General features: G+C 39.7%; 1 protein-coding gene across 8 annotated transcripts; it reads left to right on the plus strand.

The window, feature by feature from the left end:
- The first annotated feature begins 532 nt into the window (after nucleotides 1–532).
- LOC124804071 (NADH dehydrogenase [ubiquinone] 1 alpha subcomplex assembly factor 2) lies at nucleotides 533–15146 on the plus strand. 8 transcript variants are annotated; one of them, XM_047264726.1, is made up of 2 exons: nucleotides 533–674; nucleotides 14397–15146. In XM_047264726.1, the coding sequence occupies exon 2, from the start codon at nucleotides 14404–14406 to the stop codon at nucleotides 14845–14847; it is 444 nt and encodes a 147-aa protein (XP_047120682.1). In that variant the 5' UTR covers nucleotides 533–674; nucleotides 14397–14403; the 3' UTR covers nucleotides 14848–15146. The 8 variants fall into 8 exon arrangements, with proteins under 8 accessions (XP_047120682.1, XP_047120679.1, XP_047120680.1 ...); XM_047264723.1 differs by lacking the exon at nucleotides 533–674 and adding an exon at nucleotides 699–847; XM_047264724.1 differs by lacking the exon at nucleotides 533–674 and adding an exon at nucleotides 1248–1361.
- Nucleotides 15147–21516: the final 6370 nt, after the last annotated feature.

Below are 21516 nucleotides of genomic sequence, written 5' to 3' on the forward strand. Positions count from 1 at the left end.
GGCAAGCTTAGAGAATCGTTCTGGGCCCATAACCTCTTGATAAATTCTTGTTCTAAAGATAAGTAACTATTTTGTGGTATATAAAGGAGAACACTTTAATATATCCTTCACTTCTGTACAGCACTACAGCATGTTCGGATATGAAAACAACTGACTGACACAGAGTAACTATATCAGCATTATTGCATGGAACATATATAAAAACACATTACAAGACACAGAAAATAATTAACGCTTAACATGAGGATACTACACAGGGAGACACGAACCATGTATTATTTCAAAATCGAAAATATAGTGAGTCAAGGAATAAGCTTTTAGCATTTGTTATCAAGAATCCCGCAACCAATGTCAGTTAACATTCTGAACCCAATATTAAAACGTACAAGGAGATAATAGAATTTATATGTATTGGACAGATAAAGATACAAAGTTTAATAGTAAACAGTAAGGAACAGGGAAAGCCAAACTACACTATAAAGAAGCGGATACTGATTGAACAAAGATATTACTATGGAGCAATGACTGAACGGTGTCTAACCGAAGTGGAAAAAAAAACAATAAACTGAATAAAGGAAAGACTTTCTTTCTGATAAGCAGAAAGCAGACGACATGTGTGTTGTGCACAAATAATCCTTGCAGCATTGGTGGACAAACAAGTGACTTAGAAGGCAGTAAGTTTGGGAATGAATAGATGTACTGCGGATAATTGAAAGCGATAGGCAGAAATATTCAATTTATAAGTGTGGAACGCTCAGTTTTCTGTGACCATGGGGAATGAGAGAGTAAATGCAGTTAGTCGGATATAAATACGAAACTTTTGACTTATTGAGTCTGCAATGAAAACGTAAATGTATTGACATTTTAGACTTAGCAGTGTGATGTGATGTTCTTTTCTCTTTCTTCCACACAATTTCATGTGGCCTCACCGTGTTGTAGTTTGTGTACAATAACGTACAATTGTGATTCTCATATTTGTACCAAAATAAGTTAAAAATATAGAAAAAAATATCTTGCAGCCCAGTAGACAAGTTCCCAGCACCACAAATGAAGCATTTTATCAAATACAATTTTAGACAAAATACTTCCGACTCAACTCGTACCATTCATTTTATACATTAAATGATTGTTATTGTAAGCGAATAAACTCATAAGAACTACGCGAATTACATAGAAGTGGGCATCTACCTTCTTTTGTGTCCATATTTCTTTTATTCCCGCCGTGTGGCCTTCCTTTCTTTCTTAAGATCCTGTTGCCCCAGTCTTCTTCGTAGTGTTTACTTGCACAGTTATGTGTAAGTTGGTGCTTCAAATCCATGAGCTCTGATATATCTTCGTGAAAGAAAAAAAATCTGTATGAGGTGAGAAAATATCGTGTGTTCAGAGTAGCCCTATTGCATGTGCAGAAGCAATTAAATTTTAAATTCTGGCTTTCATTCTGTTCGGAGGTTCTATCAATGGAGACGTTGGTAATTAAAACCATACAATTATTTTCGGTGTAGTGCGCACCAGAAAATATTCCCAGTCACTGTAGCAATCTCAAGACCTCTGGAATCATGTCATTGGAGTTGTCTTTAATTTTTAAAAGTTGTTTATGTAGCCATCATTGAACATTTGAGATATCCTCTCACATGGAGGAGGCCTACAGTAAGTTATACAGCTTGTGGTCCTGTTCAAGATTTCACAGGTCTCAGTTTATTTTCCACATCCCTTCTCAGAGATTGAGGCATGAAGCATGTGTCATGGTTTCAGTGTCAGCTGTTGGGAATTTTCTAAATAGTAGGCATCTTCCAGTGCCAGCAATCTTGGCCTTTACAGCATTTTCTGGGCTCTCTCTCTTGACTGTTAACATTGCCTCCCCCCTCCCTTTTTTTATGCATATAATTGCTTGCTACCCATCATTGATCAGTGTTGATTCACACTCCATACAAGAATGGTATCACATGTAGGCAAACTTTGTAGGCATTTTATAAGCAATTGCCTGTCGTAGGTTTTAGTTCCTTGTATTTTACCAGTCCATCATCGTATCCTGCCATTTACTTTTGCTTGTCGCCACATTCGATTGTACCATATGCAAGAATATCTCTACATGTTTCTGTTACATGACACTCTAGCTGTCATTGTTAAGCATAACACTAAATCTTAGCCAATATTATGTCTGTCAAGTAAAAGTACAAGCAAGTTTCTCATGTCCTTGAACATAAATATTACAGAGCAATGGGCATATTAATAAACAGATTTGTACTGTGAAGAGAGTGCCATGCTGGGACATTAGTAAATATAATTACGTTTGTGCTTGAATAATTAAAATAACCATATAAATTTCCATTTACCATTTCAGTGCAGTATTTGGAAAGTACTGGTACTTGATTGCATCGTATTGTTACAAAAATCGATTTGATAATTTGGGCATTGCCCATTAGCAGTATCAAATGTATTAAATGACTCCCAGAAAATGACAAAAACAAAGTTAGCAATAGCTACATGCATCATAATATTTACTGAACAGATAGGCAAAAAGTAGGAAAGCTCTGCTTTGAAGTCGCTTATCTAATTAATGATTTTTCTCATATGTTTACTTTAAATTCAAATTAATGAAAACAAATCTGACATGCACAGTTGTCATTATTGCACGGGCTGTTGTAATTAAACTGCAGTTTATTAGCTTGGAACCATTTGTCCAATGATGCTGTTGGTAAGGCAACTATCAGTAAGCAATACTTTATCACTGTGGCAACTATGATGTACAGTCATATGTATTTTAACTGTCAAAGTCTTGGGGCATTTGGGAAAATTGAATGTTCTAATTGTTGATGCCCTATATTACTGAAATCTTCAAAAGATTAGACCTCAGTGGGAAACTGTGGTTTTAAATATAACTGTGAAATGTGCAGTGCAAAACAGAGGTGGATTCGTGTTGTATCTGCCATTTTATAAACTCACTATTACCTTTCAGTGTAACTTAGCCATTGGTCTGTGATACAGATCAGTCTGTCGTGACTACTTGCATTGCAAGAAAATATTGCTGATGGTGATGAAATGCAGAACACTTCACCTTTAACATCTACCACTGGGGTTTGTTAAACATCTCTGTAATGCTCTTCCAAACTGATGAATAACACTAGAGAGTCAGTCAAACATAAGTGTTGTGTAGCTTCTTTTGTGGATGCACAAAACCTTCTCCATAATTCTACAACAGATTGAAATCAACCCCATAGGCCTATAATTGAGCTGCTCAGGGTAACAAAATGGTAAGTGCAAAATTCGGTGTTTGGAGTTTGCAATTGAACCACAAATCTGGTAATTTAATTCTAACATCCATTTTGTTCTGAATGGCTTTTGAGATGTTTATTCTTCTTAAACACATAAAAAGAACAGGAAACAGACTATAACATGTTAAAAATACAAAAATATGCTCATTACTGTAGTGGATATATCATTGTGTTGTCCAAATCACAAACATTGACAACGAAACATAATGATAGATAATCACATGGTAACATTTACACAGAATTACTAGAAGCCTTTACTGTATAACTCATTGATGATGATGATGATGATGATGATGATGATGATTGGTTTGTGGGCACTCAACTGTGCGGTCATCAGCACCTGTACAGTTGTGACACAGTCCAATTTTCACACAATCCAATCTAGCTACAGTCACGAATGAGAGAAAATCCCCAACCTAGCTAGGAACCGAACTCAGTACCCAGTGATTCAGAGGCAGCAACGCTAACCACTAGACCACGAGCTGCGTATGTATAGCTCATTGCTTGAAAGTACTTGATCACTCTCATCACAGATGTGCCCAGTGTCCAAACATGTTGGTTTTAGTGACAAGAATAATCCTTGATAAACAGGTGGGATGTAATCTGAGAGAGACAGAAGGTGAGCAACCTTCTTCCTTCAAGTGAGTCTGGGTTTATCGTATTTTAATCAAAGAATAACAAGTCTGTTTTGCTTCCCGCTTTTCCTGAAACTAACTTTGTGCTAAATATCAAGATGTAATGTCTCACTGATGAGTAAAGATGGTGGGTGTTCAGAATTCACCTTCCACTTTCATATATTTCTTAGATTGGTAGCCAGATGCATACTGAACATCAAAGTCACCAATTTCCTGGAATTTTTTGAATGTTTGCCTCACATTGCTTTCACCTACTTTCTCAAAACATTTAACTGGACAGCGGCAGTTAGGTCCTTCGTCCCATACATGGTTGTGGCACTTAACATTGTGCTTCTGTGAGCTGCTCAGTTGTGTGTGCCTTTCTGACCATCCTTCTTGGAAACTGGAATGATCTGCACTTTTCCAATCAGTAGGTACCTTTTGTTGCTCCAGTGACCTATGATAACTGCTGCTAGAAGGGGAGGAAGTTCTTTTGTATAATCTCTGCAGAAATTTACACATATCTCCTCTGGTCCAATTGCTTTTTGCACTTTTGAGCAATTTTAATTTGTGTTTTATTCTGCTATCATCTGTGTCAGTATCTTCTATTTTGGCATTCGTGCAACAATTGGAACAAGAGACCATATTACATTCTTCTGCAGTGAAACAATTTCAGAATACTGAATTCATTATTTTGGCTTTTTCTCTGTTATCTTCTGTCTAAATCAAAGCATGGCCACTGAGCAACTAAAGAGATGACTTTGATGTGTTTGTTGATTATACAATAAGCCCAAAACTTTTTAGGGTTTTTAGTCAGCTCATTCTGCAAAATTCATCGAATACTTCTCGCATCACTTTCCTCATGCTAGTTATGGTTTTGTTCATCGTCTGTTTGTCTACTAGGCTTTGACTCCAAATTGTAGATTGTTCTCTTGCCTACATTGTTATTGAACTACAGTGCGGTTTTTCCACCCCTCACAACATTGCTGGGTACATACTTGTCTAAGGAGTATTTTACATTGCTTTTGAGTTGTGCTTTACGTGTTCGTTCTCAGAGCTGAATGTTTGTTTGTTGACCACTTAGAAACTCTGCAGTTTGTATCCTATCACTCTTTTTCACTAAAAATGTCTTCCTACCTTTTTTAATATTTCTTTTCCAGTAGTCATTGTTTCTCTCAAACCTTTTGATCACTGATTCTTTCCTTGATATTAGCTGATTCAGAAAGTTTGGATCTGTTAATTACTAGGTGGTCTAAGACATTGCCAACAGGTATTGGATCTTTAACTATCTGCCTGAAGTAATTTTCAGATACGACCTTCAGAACGAATCCACGTGAATCCCTTTCTCTGACATCAGTTTTAATTGCATGATTCTTCCACTGTATAACTGGCAAGTTGAAATGCCCTCTACTACAATTTCATGATCAAGAAACTTACTCGTGATATTCTCCAAGTTGTCTCTGAAGCACTCGGCCACTCCAGCTTCAGATGCAGGTGATCTATAAAAGCACACGATTCCTGTTTTCGACCCACGCTTGATGCGTACCTTTATACAGACTTAGGAATGTGTTATAATCTCACTGCACATTACAGAGTTCTGTACGGAAAAAATTATGCTGTCACCTTTGATGCCTAGGCTATTCTTGATAGATTGTGGTGTGGTATATTCCAATCTGAATTTAGTATTTTGCTGTTTTTCACTTCCTGTTTGAGCCCACTTTCTGTTTCTTATACATTTGATAAATGAGACTAATTCTTGGACTTTCCATGGATACTCAAGTAGTTTACTAATAACACATTATCATTTCATATTTCCAATGCAAGGTCTAAAATTCTCCTCTGAAAATAAGATGGTGGATCTGTCTTTCAATTTTGGCAGGCACTTTATCATTGACCCTAAGGAGGGTTTCCTGTAACTTAAAAAAAAGTCATGTACTTGCGACATGCACCGTGTTACCCGAATAGCTGCTTTCCAACCTATGTGCATGCCACATGTACTGTGCTACCTGAGTAGCTGCTTCCTTTGTATAATGCATTCTTGACCTATTAAGGGGACTCTACAGTTCTCTTCCTGATATCAGAGGTTGAAAAATTTACATTTGAGATCGTTTCAAAACCCTCTGAGCCTCTGGCTTAGGCTTTCCAGCCAGCACCAAACAAGAGGACCAGGGTGATTTCGAATGTGACGCAGCATATGGTGAACCATGCTTACACTCCACATGTGATGGTAGCTGCCTTTGCTAATACAGCCAACTACCTGAAGGAGTCAAGGACAACCTCAGAACCCAGAGGGCAAGGGTCATTTGTGTCGACATTTTCCACTAGCTGCAGCTGGTTCAGCCTGGACAGGATCTCCTAGCAAGCATACTGATAGTAGATGGATTATTTCCCTAACTTGCCTGCTATTTCTATGTGGGACTTCATCATCAGCATTTATGATGGAGCTCCCAATGACCAACAAACCCACCCTCTGTGATTGTTGGATATAGTAGGAAAATCTACCACTGGCACAACAAGTGAACCATACTATTACGGCTCAGATGTGTTATCGACACAGTGCAGCATCTTGTACATGTTGCTAAGGTGTAAGGGGCAGATGCATGGCCAGTTCCCACTTTTGGCTTCTGCTGAAGAATACTTGAACCCATGATGGTCTCTCACTCAACCTCGAATCAGGAGGAAGTGTTCAAATGGTGCACATTTGAAGATGCAGTGACGGTGTTACCAGAGATTTTGCTGCTGTCACCACTGGTGCCTGAACATTGATGCAGCATGGGGCAGAAGCTTGAGGCCTATTGATCGTGGCAATGCAGCTTCTGCCTGTTTCCAGACAGTGGCCAATTCACCTGTGTCCCCATACAACAAGCACTATCCCTATCCATTTCCTACTAGTACAAACTGTAAAATAAAGAACAGTTTTACTGACTAATCAGTCAGGGACTCACTTAGAAAGACAAGTAGACAGCATCGGTCATGTGAATTGAGTGAATAAAGCAACTGCAGTGGTAAACTAAATTACAGGTTAATTAAATTTCACTGATGATCAAAAAACACACAAACTCTTGCAACATAATAAATGGCACTACTAAATGCATTGTCATCTGGTTGAGCTGTGAGTGGTCTGTCTGCTGTAGCCTGTGTGTAGGGCCAGAAATGCTCCATCCTGTGATAGCTCCATCGTAAAGCCAGCTCAAATCACTAAGCACGATGGAAGCATCCTGCCTAAGTCTTTGGGTCGCATCAGCACTGTGACGATATCTGGGATGATTGGCAACCTCAGTAAAATTTCACCATCAGGCAAATGTGAACCAACAGTTTTTCCAGGCGCAGTGGTACCACGGTGTGTGAAACGTGTGAAGTCATCTGAAAGCCAACTGATTGGTGCCAGTGTGCCTCATCTTGACACTGGTGTTCCCAATTTGGCCCAGGCGTATATAGATGCTGGATGTTGGAGTGGAGGCAGCAGCTACTGCAGTGATGGCTGTGGATGTGGCACCTGCTGCCTTTGCCTCTGTGAAAGGGGCTCCTCATTGCTTGTCCTTTGAGTGTGCCACTGGCTCTGATGCCGAGCAAGTTCAGTGCCATCAGATCAGTGTTGACAGTGAATCTGCATGTAGCGATGACCATTGCTGGTATCTGTCCAAGTTGGATACCAGATGTCCAGTCTGGAGCACTCTGGCTGTCATGTTGGTGCATTCATGTTCGTTTGCTAGGCTTCTTAGGTTTGTTGTAGCTCTCATGAGGACATCCCTCTGTAATCTTTGAACGAGTTTTTCTGAAAGCCACCTGTGTGTTCCAAAGTGGAATTCAGTCTTGTATTGAAAAACATTTAATTTTTTAAAGGTGTTAGCAATGACTAGGGCATTCTTTTCAACGTGCAGATTGTTTAGCTCCATCAAAATTAATGTTTTGGATGCAAACGTGATAGGCCGCTTTGATGCATAGGTATATTTCGGCACTAACACAGCTCTAACACTGTACTTAAACACCCTGGTTATGAGCTTTCCGAAAGGAAATGTTGCCAGCCATGACACAGGTCTTAAATTATTCTTTAGTGCATAAAATGCTTTGTCATATTCTCTTTCCTGATTGAACAGAACACCTCTCTGGAAAGCTAATTAACAGATATGTACATCCTGCCACAGGGTATGAATTATTTGTTTTCCCTGAAGGATAACTGTCCTTTTATGTTTTTCAGAGGGAACGAATTATTAATTGCAGTCGAGTACTGTTTTTTCAGCTGAATGCCTTTCTTAAATAGTATGTGACCTAAGTAATTGGTGCTAGTTAGGGAAAATTCAGATTTCTTCAATTTGATTTTTAGACCCAGTTGTTTTAGATTTGTCAATAGTCTCCTTAGATTGACAGTATGTTCCTGCATGGAGCTACCTGCTAGAATTATCTCAGCCAGCTAGATAATGTAGGATTCCATTGAGTGAGTGAGCTGTACTAAATATGTTTGAAACGTAACTGGTGCACTGACTAAACCAAAAGCTAAGTGCTCGTAGTGTTATATGTAAACAGTGTGTTTACACCATTACATTTTGTGAGGCTTTGTAGAGCAGAAGCTGTAAAAAAGTTATTGATCAAATATATTTTGGCGAAGCACTCTCCTCCTGCTAGTTTTGCCAATTGTGAGGGAAATGTAGTGGGTGAGAGAGGCTTACTGTTGGAGGTTGTGGATAAATTGACTGGTGCATTAAGTACCCACAATGTGATCTTATTTAGCACTCCAATTTACTGTAAATGAACTTACTGCAGTGCTTTAAACTTTCTTTTGAGCTACTACACATATGGACGATATGGAACCCCCTCATCACCAACCTTACTATCATGACAATAGAGTTTATTTACTAAGGATGGGGGGACCAACCATGCATAAGTAGTAGAGTGTGTAATGCCCATGTTCAATTGTTCTGCAGTTGGGACAAGTATGCCACGAGTTTGTTGGAATGCATTTTATGTAGACTATGCGTCTTCACTAGATTTGCCTGAAGCATAGATTAGAGATGTTGCACAGTACCTTGGTTACCACACAATCAGAACAAGCAAGAGATGTTGATAATACAAGATGGAAAACGGTGGTTGTCATGTCTCTTGGATGAGGTGGAGCTGTCAGAATTGTCATAGTGGTGGCAATGTATTAGGTAAGGCACCATATTTTGTTTAATTTTGCAGATAGTTATTGTTTGATGTTTGGGAAACATTCGATTAAAATCCGTGCAGGGAGGAGGTAATCAGTAACCGTTACTCAGAAGCTAGATAACTGATCATAATTCTCATAATTGTGTCTGGTGGAAGTATGTCCTCTGCTTTTATTGTATTATCCAGACTCCATCATCAGTGTCAGAAATTTATGTGGTATGTATTATTATGGGCTTTCAAGTTGCACAAACATCCATAGCTGCACCACTTTATCATCAGATTCTTTTTAATTTGCCCAATTTTTATAGCAGTAAATCAAAAATTGTAGTGGCCTTTCTTGTTCAAGGAAGGTCTAACAGTTACTTATGAGTTTACTACCGTTAGACACTAAGGGGAATGGGCAAGTGGACGAGAGTCGTTTTTGTCATGAGATGTTTTAAAGCTTATCTTTCAATAAAGAATATGCATATGCAAATGGCATTATACAGATGTGAACTCGCTGTCTGACTTAGCATAAAAAATCATAGTGGTACTCAACTTTTGAAGTATAAGGACAAACATCAAATTAGATTATAAAATCCAATGTCGTGGTCACACACTACTTAAAAAAGATTACCTGTTTGGCTTTGCAACCACCATCAGATCTATAAGTGAGAACACACAAATCAAAAATATAAGCAGAGTTATATACCTAGTGAGTACGTGAGGGAGATGGAGGCACACAGTCAACAGATAAAAGATCAAGAGTAGAGATTGCAAATTTAAAGATAAAGTAAAGGTTACAATAATTGCTACTAGTAAAGTACCTGTTACAGACAATTGAAAGACAGGCTGATGGATGTGAAACAGATGAATTTTAAAATCTTGTGAAATTTTCACTTTTGATCCTACATGTTTGAAAGTAAGCACAATGTATAGAGCAACTTCAAAAATTTTATTAACAGAAGGAAAACAGATCGAGGATAGAAAATAGTGTCATACAAATGTCGATCTTCACTGGCAAGTCGTTTGTTAAGGCAGTACTTGAAGTTCATCACCAGGTGCTGCAACATGTCATCTGCTATGGTTTCAGTTTCATTTCCGATGGCATTTTTCAAAGCTTTGAGGGTTTGTGTCTTCGTGACGTGCCCTTTTCACTTAAGATAAACAGAAAGGAAAAAGTCGCAGAGGGTGAGATCTGGGGGTAGGCGGAAGGCCAGGGGATGTCACCATGCCGAGAAATCTTGCATCTGGAGAAAATCAATTGTGCGAAGTTCTGTGATATCTGTTATCAACCCATGCTGAAACACCCATATGAGTATGTTATGTAGCTGTCACAGGTGGCAGTACAGAAGCTGACTCTGGCATCCGGATGATGTAAAGATAAAGAATACTATTGTGGGATACATTATGCCATGCCTGCTCGACTTGTTCATGTAGATCTGTAGGAGTTGTTGGTTGATAAGGCACATGAGTCACTTCTCGTTCCATCATATCCCATATGTGCTCGATTGGAGACAAATTCAGAGATTGTGCTGGCCAGGGAAGTTGCTGAACATCTTGCAGAGCATGTTGAATTTCACAGGCAGTGTGTGGGGGAGTATTACCCTGCTGGAACAATGCATCACCTTTGTGTTGCAAGAACGGGTCTAACAATATTCTGCAAATACCAAGCACCTCTCCAGAAACACCAAAAATGAACGAGAGTTGTAGCTTATCACACCACAGACTATAAATAAGGCCTGTGATGGGGCCAGTGTATCTGCCAACCAGTGCACTCTATGAGACAGCGTTCGACAAGTATATGTCATGTGCGCAAATGACTATAAGTTATATTGCAGGCAGAATCTGCTGTCATCGCTGAAGACCACGGCACACCAATCTGTCATCCAAGTGATTTACAGCGCCAGTCAAGCCGTGCATGTTGGTGCCTTGACATGAGTGGAAGAAGGGCTATAAGCGTATGTGCCCGTAGTCCCACTGCTAATAATCAGTTTGCAACAGTTCGTGTTGGCACATGTGGGCTCACAAGCCCTCGTATCTGTGCTGTGGTAGCTGTGTGATCTGCCACTGCTGCTCTTACAATATGGCAATCCTGGCAGACATCTACACTATGTGGACAGCCGGAACATCATCTATGGGTGTGTGAATGTTCACAGGATACCAACATCATTGCACAACTGTCACAGCGTGTCCAAAACTCATGTGGTAATTCTCCGAAAGGACCATCCTGCCACTCAAAAGGCCACAATTTGGCTCCTTTCAAGCTCACTCGCTCGGTTGTAGGAAGCATGAGTGCATCTCTGTGATGTGGTTGCCAGCTGACTTCAAATGTTTGCACCGTAATGAGCCCTCTGGCTGTGAGCATTCCCTATTAAAGATTAGACACAGATGGTGCTCTGATAGGTAAGCCACTACACTGTCTGTTGGTGGACAATGTTGAACCATTATCATTACATCTACTATCTCCCAGTGGCATGTGGCCATCATCAGTTCCAAATTGACGTTGTCTTTCCAGGTGTAGTAATTTTCTTTGCCATTGTATTTATACATACATACATGCATGTAACACATGCATTAAAAGATGGAGAGAGGAGTAACTTTTATACGTTTTGAATATATTCTGTAATATGTATTTTTCTGTCTTTCTTTTCCCCTAGTGTTATCCTGTCTTGTACAGGCTTCATTTTTTTCACATTTTGGTGACTTTTACTAATAAACTTTGTGACTGAAAGCTCTTCGTGACACCACAGTCATCAACATGTGCTCCATCTGCCAGGGAATTGTGTAAACTTTGCTCTGTGTGTTATCATATTTTAACAATTTTTGTTTCGTATTCTGAGGCATAATTTGGGAATCAGCCCAGAATTTTCCTAAATGAGTGCTGGAAACTATGTAGAAACCAAACTCGGGCTGACCTGTGTACCATGGTTGTTAATTCGCTATGTGGATTTGATGTGGGTGTGTCTCATAGAATCTCACAAATTAGTGTGCTGCGTGTTATGCTGTATCATTTTCAATTCCATCTTTCACTATTCACTCTCTTACATTTTTGTTCAGATAAACTTACATTTATAATTCATGCTTTCAAGTTTTTGTTTTAAATTGTCTTACTTTTAGTATAATGGCTCCATTTTATGTTGCCAGATGTAAAGTTGTGTGTCAGCTTAGATGGGCTGTACTGCTTTTCATATGATACCTTTATGAACCAACTGTATAAATACAGCCTTAAAGTACTTTTTAAATTGTTTTTAAGCTTTGAATTTTTATCTTGCATTTTGTATTACAGTCTCTCAGCACGCATGAAATGTGTGGATTTATGGCTTTTACACATATTAAATTTATTATCTATTTTTACAAATACAGATTATGCCATATTTTAGAAAGATATAAAAGTTACTTTTGTCTACAAAACAAAAACACACACACACACACCTCTCTCTCTCTCTCTCTCTCTCTCTCTCTCTCTCTCTCTCTCTCTCTCTATGTGTGTAATGTAACAGATTTATCAAGACCCATGAATTGTGGGTCATGATGCACCAGTTTACTAAACAACACGATGCACATCAAATTCCAATATTCATGTAAATGTATATGAACACATTTGATTTTCTGCGCATACTATTATTCAACAGATTATGTGCAGATTTCCTTAATAGCAACTTTACAATAATTTGATAATATCAAGTATATAATTGATGGATAAAAATGTGTGTGGTAATTTGAATTTTTTATATAAATTGAAATAGAAAAACGTACAGAAAAAGATGTAAAATATAAAAGGAATGGTCGCAAATGACGGCAAGAAAAATTACAATCTAATTATGTCTAATATTAAGAATTTGTAATACTAATTGTTAAAAACACTCATGATACAAGTCTTGGTTTGGAAAGTATGTGAATTTATTAAATCTTATTATGGATTGTAAGATTTTACTCTGTGCGTCATGGTGCACTAATTTCTTAAGTATGATTTCTAATTGTCAATCAGTTAAAATGTTATCTTCAATAACACTTGCACTTGTTGCCATTGTTAAAACAATAGAGCTGCTTCAGCAGCTTTGTCTGCATGGGACTTGTTGATTAGCTTAGTTTTGTCTGAGCTGTGTCACAGTGGGTTGAAGTTAATTTTGCTATGAAAATAGATTTAATAAAACATGTCAGTGAATGAATATGTGCTGTTTCAAGTTTGTTTAAAGATATTCCATTCGTATATTGTAGTCAGGTGCTGCCATACTTTGATAGGAAGTCTGTAGCAGCATCTCTGTGACAGAACGAAGAAAAATACTTGCAATAAATAAGTTTTGTCTTCCACAAGAAGCATTTGCAAATTAATAATTTGGAATGATTGGACTTTACTATAATTTTCTCTCTCTCTTTCAGTTGTGTGTGTGTGTGTGTGTGTGTGTGTGTGTGTGTGGTATTTCACAAGTGACAGTCATTGTAACTTTTACTTCATCACTGCACCTGTTTTTTCTATGTATTGACTCAGAACCTTCTTGTCACTGCTGTAATCAGTAGGTAACTTGTTCATGTTATTTGTGCATTTAATAAGTCCATTCTCTTGTTTTACAAGTCTGTTGATATGTTTTTGTTTATATTTTATCATTTTTAGATCTGATAATGGCTGCAAATCAGTGATCAGTTTTAGTAAAGCAGCATGTGACTAAGACATTGACTTTTATAATCTAATACATTTCAAAGGTCACAGATCTCCTGCACAGATGCAAACAGCTTCATTTTGTGACTTAGATCAAATAATAGTTATTCTTCATACGCCACAAACATGAAGCTGTTGGTGGAACAATGCTAAATGTGTATCTATTCAGATTTCCATTTATGAGCCTCTTTACATGAGTCCATCAGTGCACTTGATGTAACCCTTGTCTGTTCTTAAAATATTGTTCTTGTCTGGAATGGCAATCCAGCTGCTCATTCAAGAACTTTTCGTGTAGAGTCTCATCATATATATAAAAGCCATTCGCTTTCTCCCTCTCAGGCGAGTCCAAGTCTCTGCTTCCTTTCTAATCTGTCTCATCATTCTAAAAAGGCTTTTTATGCTTTCATTTGAAAAATTAATTTGCACTACTTTCATGGGAAATCCTTTCCATCTGCTATGTCCATCTACATTAGTCATTGATATAACATTAGTTTCAATTTGGTAGTATTTGAGTGTAGCAGTTGTCAAACTAATGTTCCCTATTCTGCATTTTAATAGCTGCACTTCAGGTAGTTATTTGTAGTTGCGGTCTCCGTGATGATAACTTTTGAAAACAAAATATAAAACTTTCATCTTTTCTGTAGCATAAAGTTAACTTGTATGTGATGTAAAGTTTTGCCTGTAGATTTGTACAATTGCCGATATATGTATATTCCTCCACAACAGGTACGGGATGGCTAAAGAAGGTAGAAGCATTATTGGCATGATATTCAAGAATTTCATCCAGTCCCTAAAGCCACGACAGATAAGAGGAACTCCAGTAGGAACAGATTACTTAGGAAATAAATATTTCGAGATACCGGCCAATCCAAGTGTTGGCAAGAGAAAAGCTTCACGCTGGTTTGAGCCAGCTGTGAAAGATAACTTTGAGCAAGAAATTCCAGCGGAATGGGAAGCATGGCTCAGAGGACGAAGAACAGCACCACCAATGGAAGAGGAAATTATGCGCAGTGTTGCCATTATGGAAATGAAAAAGAAAAATGCTGCAGAACTTGCAAGAAAAGAAGGAAAGAAAGATCCTGGTGTTTTAGATAAAGAGGTTAAAGGAATGGAATCATTTCCAAAGTATGATGAATATGAAGTAATGCCAGGTAAAAGTAAGGAAGCAGATAAATGACACATACTGAGGCAATTTGTTGTTTATACAGACTGTGCCAGTCAAGAAAGTTGTTTGTGTTGAACTATAGTTTTTTTTAATATGTTATTCATAACATACAGGCACGAGTTGCCGTATAATGACTCTCACTGATTTCTCGTAAGAGCTTTGTTTATGCATGTAAAACAATAAAGTGCAGTGAATTATTTTTGTGAACATTTCTCATGCATTCCATTACAGAACTGGTTTACAAAAGAAACATCAGAGTAATTATATTTCAATTAAAGCATTAAAGCAAAATATAGCTGCTTTTGTGATAACCTTTTCTGTTATTTAAATGAGACCACGAATATGTGATACAGTAATTGTAATCTTTTTCTTATATCAACAGTTGATACAAATCTTCAAATGTTGATGAGTTTTATGTTGAACCTTGTTTGCAAAGGCAAAAATACTGAAATAATCTTAATTGTGGATTAAGTGAGGTGACAGTGCACATTGGAGTAGATTTATTCAAAGATTGTTTCAGCATTGACATGGAATGGGTGGTGTTTTAAGTAGAACATGACTGTTCCATTGTCACCGGTATGGTTCAGCTTCATCTGCAGGATTATGCACCAACTTTCTACATGTCTATAAGAGAAAGAAATCAGCAAATTAGCCTACCAGTGAATGACTGGATTTAAATGGAAAACCCTCATTTGTCACTGTAACCTGCTCTTAGTTCAGTGCACTTTATTCGGTTTTTTCCCCTGATAAATTGTATCCCAGAAGTGTGATTATGCAATAGACCTGTCTCTGGGTTCCACAACACCTTCATTGGACTCATAACAAATTCCACCCACAGATTTCTTTACACTGCCTAAAGAAAAGAGGGGGGTTGGGGGGGGGGGGGCACCCATTAGGAGAGGAGGGTACAAAATAAAACTTCACCCCCTGAGAAGATATGTGATATTATTTCAGTGATTACAAAACTGAATCAAATTCATAAGGAACATGGCAGTATGAGTAGACTTACCAATATAGTATTTCACCTCATCTGGCCTGGATGCTTACACTGATTTGCTTGGGAAGGGTGTCATTTGCCATTGTGAGGCAAGCTGGCTCACAGCTGTTGTAACTGGTCCTTGATATCTTGGATACTGGCACTGACAAGGAGTTGAGGTTTGAACTTGTCCCACACATGTTCCATTGAGGGAAGATCTGAGGGTCTTGCAGGCCGTGGTAGTATCTCAACATCACAGAGAAGCGCCATAGAGGCAGATGCCATTTGTGGGTGAGCATTTTCTTGTAGATAAATGACACCACAGTTCAGTTGCACAAGAGGTGACACTTGAGGACATTTTTGCTGTACTGTTGTGTCATCGAGAGTTTCCTCAGTCACTACCAGCTGTAACCTGAAGTTATACCTGGTGGCTTCTGAAACTGTGACACCAGCAGTAACAATGTTGTTCCTCTCCATAACATTATAAGAATGGGACCGCTACCTAGGTTGTTGCCACAATCGCCAAAGATGGTCGTTTGGGGTAATGCAGGCCCACAGTTTATCGCTGAACACAATGTGATGACATACATCAGCAGTCCATATATCCCGGTCAGAGCACCAGTCCAAACGCAGCCATTTGTTTTGTGGTTTCAATGGCAACCTATGCATGGGACTATAATCCCCTAGTATGCCTGTCCTAGTCTCCGACTTATGGTGTGGGCTGACACACAGTATATTCCAGGGAGTCCATTCCTTTTCTTAGATGAATGACAGGTGCAAGTGTGAAGGAGTTATGACGTGCTCACTACACTACATGGCAATTCACCCTTGAGGTGGTCAACTAGAACCTCATATTCCCATGCCATCTAACATCAGGCCACTGTCACATCCGAATGCCCCATGAATTTAGATATTGCACAATTCCACCATTCAGGAAAATGGGAGACCCACAATCAGGCCCCTTTCTAACCCCGGCAGATGCTGACAGAGTTGTCCCACATTGTGTCTCCATGTCCTTCACAGTGATCTCTCAACATCTGACTTTTTTCGTTCCCCTTATAAACCCCACCAGGTCTGAACACTGAACATGAGCAACACTAATGCTCTCTAGTGGCCATTCTATGTATAACAGAAAATTTTGGGTCTAATCATTTACATACCCACCAGTGGTATGTATGTGAACAAAATTATATTAAAATCCAACCATATCTCTTGGGTGCACCATCGTTTTGTTAGACAGTGTAGGTGGATATAAAGTGGAAATTGGGTGGTAAAGAATGTAATGAAAGAGAGAGATTGTCAAACAAATTGTACTTCCAACTCCAGAGTTCTCCCATTTCTCTTTCTCCTTTGCCATCCATACCTCTTCTCAGGTACAGCTAACTGCTGATTATCAGAGTTAATGTGGACCTGAGACTGTACTGATAACCAAAAACCACAGATAATCTGAAGTGTACTTGTTTCTACTGCAATGTGCTGCATAGTGTACATGGACCAATCACATTATTGTGACCATCTGTCAAAAGCCTGAATAGCTGCATCTTGCACTGTGTCCATGCAAGAAGAGTCAGTGATACTCTGTAAGATATCAACAGGGATGTACAATCATCTGGTGCCATGGCCAGCTGTTCTAGGTTTCATGGTTGAGGATCCGTAATGTGAACAGCACAGTCAAGGTGGTACCACAGAATCTCAGTTGGGTTTAAATCCAGGGAGTTTGGTGGCCAAGGGAGTATGGTAAATTCATCATGGTGCTCTTCGAACCAACCACGTATACTACGAGCTGTGTGCCACATTGCATTGTCCTGCTGGTAGATGCCATCATGCTGAGGAGAAGCAAACCACACGCGGTGGTTCCCAAGGATGCGTACTTGTGTTGATCCATTGTGCCTTCCAGAATGACAAGATCATCTAGGGAATGCCACGAAAACATTCCCCAGACCATGACGCTCCCTCGTCCACCCTGGACCCTTCCAATGATCGTTGCAGGGCCCTACAAGCCAATGGCCATCTGCTCAGTGGAGCTTATAATGTGATTAATCTGAAAGGCCACCAGTCACTGCTCAGTGGATACCCAGTTGTGGAACTGGTTTGCAGAGTCCAGCATCTGTCACTGATGAACAGCAATCAGCATTGGTGAATGAACCAGGCACCTGCTGCAAGGGCCTATACGCAGCAATGTTTACCGATCGGTTATTGAGGCCTCCTTGTTTCATCTGGGTGGTCAGTTGCTCAACAGTTTCACATCTACTTGCCCATACACATCTCTTCACCCATCATTCACACCTGTCATCTATGGCGCATGGCACAACAAAGTTGCCTGGGCACTGGTTTTGGATAGCACCATTTTGCACCAGTGCCACTTTAACAGTTTACGTGTTATGACCATCGCCGCACTGGTTTCCGCGTCTCCTCCCGAAACACTTTAAATACCCTCCACTGCTAGTGTTGCCACCGCCATCTGTGAATGGTTATCATACATTGATGTCAAACATAGGTGGTGGTCACATTAATGTGACTGAACCGTGCATTTGTAAAGTGTGCTACATGTCACATTTGTAAGCAGACTGCATTTCTGATACTGTTCTTGTCTGAATCAGACAACTTATTTATGTAATTACAGCTAAAATACATTATGTTTCATTACCACTTGCATTCTCTAATAATATATCAGTGCCTTTCAATGTCTCATTGTATGTGATAATGCATTAATTGAATGCATTTTCTTCATCTACCAAACACACGTTGATCACCATGTCTATGTGACTTAGCTGCTCAAATTCTGGTTGACAGGCATCAACATTTAACCCCTCACGGATGGTTTGTCATCTGTCTTCACAAACAAAAATTTGTATTCCAAACAAAAATATTTACTCTAATTATTACAGAATACTTCACACTTAATTTTTTTTATTTTTTAAAAAATTGCTTAACTGTGCTACGATAATTCACATCTGAACAATTGTGAGTTTTATGGTTTTACTCTTTGCAAGGTAATCGATAAGATTAATCTATTTTTGCTCCACAGAAGACCTAGGTAATTTCCAGGAAACGAGGAAGTGGCGTAGGGAGAAGTAATGCTAAGTTCAAATTCAGAGGCCCTTTTGTTAGCTGTTTAAAATAAAAACTTGTTTCTTACAAATCTTCACCAGTTTTGGGTTTTAATTTTAATTGGTAGTTAACAGTTCAAATGAGGGAGTTTTTGGATGATGATAGTATTCCAGTTTGTGCCTAAGAAGAAAACAAACGCACAACATGATTACTTTAGAAAGCTGTATAAACAAAACTATTTTGCTGTTCAAGATGAAAACTTAATTCAGTTACTGTGCAGCATAAGAATATGTTACTAAGTGTGCCATCTCTGCATATTCATTAACAAAACAACGATAGATTCATTATGTTTCATGACACTGAGGTAGCCAACTGTATTTTTCTGACAGAAGGAACTAATTTCTCCTCATTTAAGCTTATGAGAAACACACAGGAATGGATCACTAAAACATTTCTATTGACATGCAATTGAATGGCCCTCTGGCTACTGTGAAATGTAGATTTAGGGCACATCAAGATAGTGGTCATATGCTGAAGAGGTGCTTTGTCATTGTCTACTTCAGAAGGGCTGAGGCAGTTGTACTGTACTGTAAGACACAAACAACAGCATGACCACAGTGAAACTACTTCACATACAAGCAAACAGCAGTTGAGAACATACACTCAAACATAGAAACAATCCAGGTACTGATACAAGCAGTTGCTGACAATAAGTATGAACCCAATATGAAGGTGAGTGCCTGCTGCACTGCGTTTACAAAGAGGAGGACTCTGGTAGACAGTGTGGCAAATGTTGTGCCATGTGCTCAGGTCATGTGGCCCACTGCAGGTGGCCTCTGGTGGCTGGTCTGGGCAGATGCTATTAGCGGAATATTTGAAGTGTAGTGTGCCGGCAGCCTACTGCCAGGGTTTGTTTCCAAGTTTTACTTGCAAGGTTATATCACTCCTTCCCCTTGGGGAAAGGGCACTCTGCTGATGCAGGCATAGTTGCAACTGTTGAGACATATACGGCATCTGCGATAGATGTCACAGTCAATGACAGCAGCAGCAGAAGCGGATTCCAAGCCGGAACCACTGAGTAGGGGAGGAAGTGACATGGCCATGGACATGAACGGCGGCCATTTCGCCACAAAGTACCATAAGAGAGGGCTAGTGACAAGGGCACTGGTAGCATCTCAGTATCCTGGTCCTCAACACAGTGGAAATGCGCCAACAGTGAAGGTGCCAGTTGCTCAATTGGGGGCACCAAGGTTGAAGGGCCCAAAGGCACTGTCCCAGTCTATGGGGGTATCACTAGTGAATTCAAAGCATCATGGGAATGCCTGGCAGCAGGTGCCATGGGGCAAGACCCTAGAGGAGAGGTGAGAGGCAGTGACATCTACAAGGAAGGAGTTGTCCATCCCCACAGCAGGGATGCCCTGCGAGTCCAGGACAGGCACTGAGGGAGGAGGCCCTCGCTGTGGCGTGCCACCAGCCCATCACTGGTGTGTTCTATACAGAGGTGGTGGCCTCAGCAGCTGTGGACTATGGCCGGAATCCATTTTCGTCGGTGGCCAAAACCTTGAGCCTAGAGCATAGAGCCAGGATTGAACCCAACAAGGGCTGTGCCGACTGGTGTTGTCGGGTTCGCATGAGCAGATGTAGGAGGGTGCATGGCTGTCGACATTGGAGCTTCTTGACTGGACTCCCCCACTGGTGTAAACCTGTAGGAAATCTTAGAAGTGTGTCAAGAAGTCACCTGTGGAAGAGTCCATGGCAGACTTCTTCATTGAACCTAGAATGAGCAGACAAGATTTAGTGTTTTGCCATTGGGAATTAAAATGAGGATCAGTCATGTGGAAAATACCGTGATGGGTGCAAAAATAGTGGAAGGACACAAAATCTGAACCATTATGCATCACAAGCGTATGAGGCAATTCTTCAAGAAAAAAATTTGGAGAACCTGAATCATAGCCACAGCTGACATCAGAACACAGCAGATAATATATGGAAATTTAGAGAAAGCATCAACAACCAGGAAGAATTTAGGGAGGATTCCACAAAATCAACATGGACGTGTTTCCGTAGACACTTCAGTGCATGCCCACAGCACCTCTGTTGGATAGCATACGGAGAGTAGCACATGACAAGGTATACAATTTCACCATTGATTTCAGACCAAAACACATGCAGATGTGCCAATAACTTGGTACATGAGACCTGCCAGTGTCCCTGATGTAGGAGCTGGAGGACATCCCACCATAAGGCAGCCAGTATCATAACCCTGGGTGACACCTGTCTGTAGCTAAGAGAACAGTACCATCAAATACCAGAAGGCTGCGACAGAGGTCAAAATAGATACACAAAGGATCACAGCTTGGACATGCTGAATTAAATGAATAACTTGATGCTAAACGTGAAAACAGAGTTCCTCCTGACCAAAATTAGGCTCTGATCCCATCAGAAGATGAGACAGCACATCAGCATTTGCATGTTATGTGGTAGGCTGAGAATATATCATAGCTGTAGCGAGACAGAAATGAGGCCCAACACTGGAGGTGATGTTCTGCTGTGTTGGGCAATGAAGCAGACAGATTAAACAATAAAACCAAGGGCTTGTGGTCAGTAATGAGGTGGAACTTAGACCCACACAAGAACCCATGAAACTTTTTTGA

The sequence above is a fragment of the Schistocerca piceifrons genome, chromosome 1, assembly GCF_021461385.2.
Source record: "Schistocerca piceifrons isolate TAMUIC-IGC-003096 chromosome 1, iqSchPice1.1, whole genome shotgun sequence".
Classification (NCBI taxonomy): Eukaryota; Metazoa; Arthropoda; class Insecta; order Orthoptera; family Acrididae; genus Schistocerca; species Schistocerca piceifrons.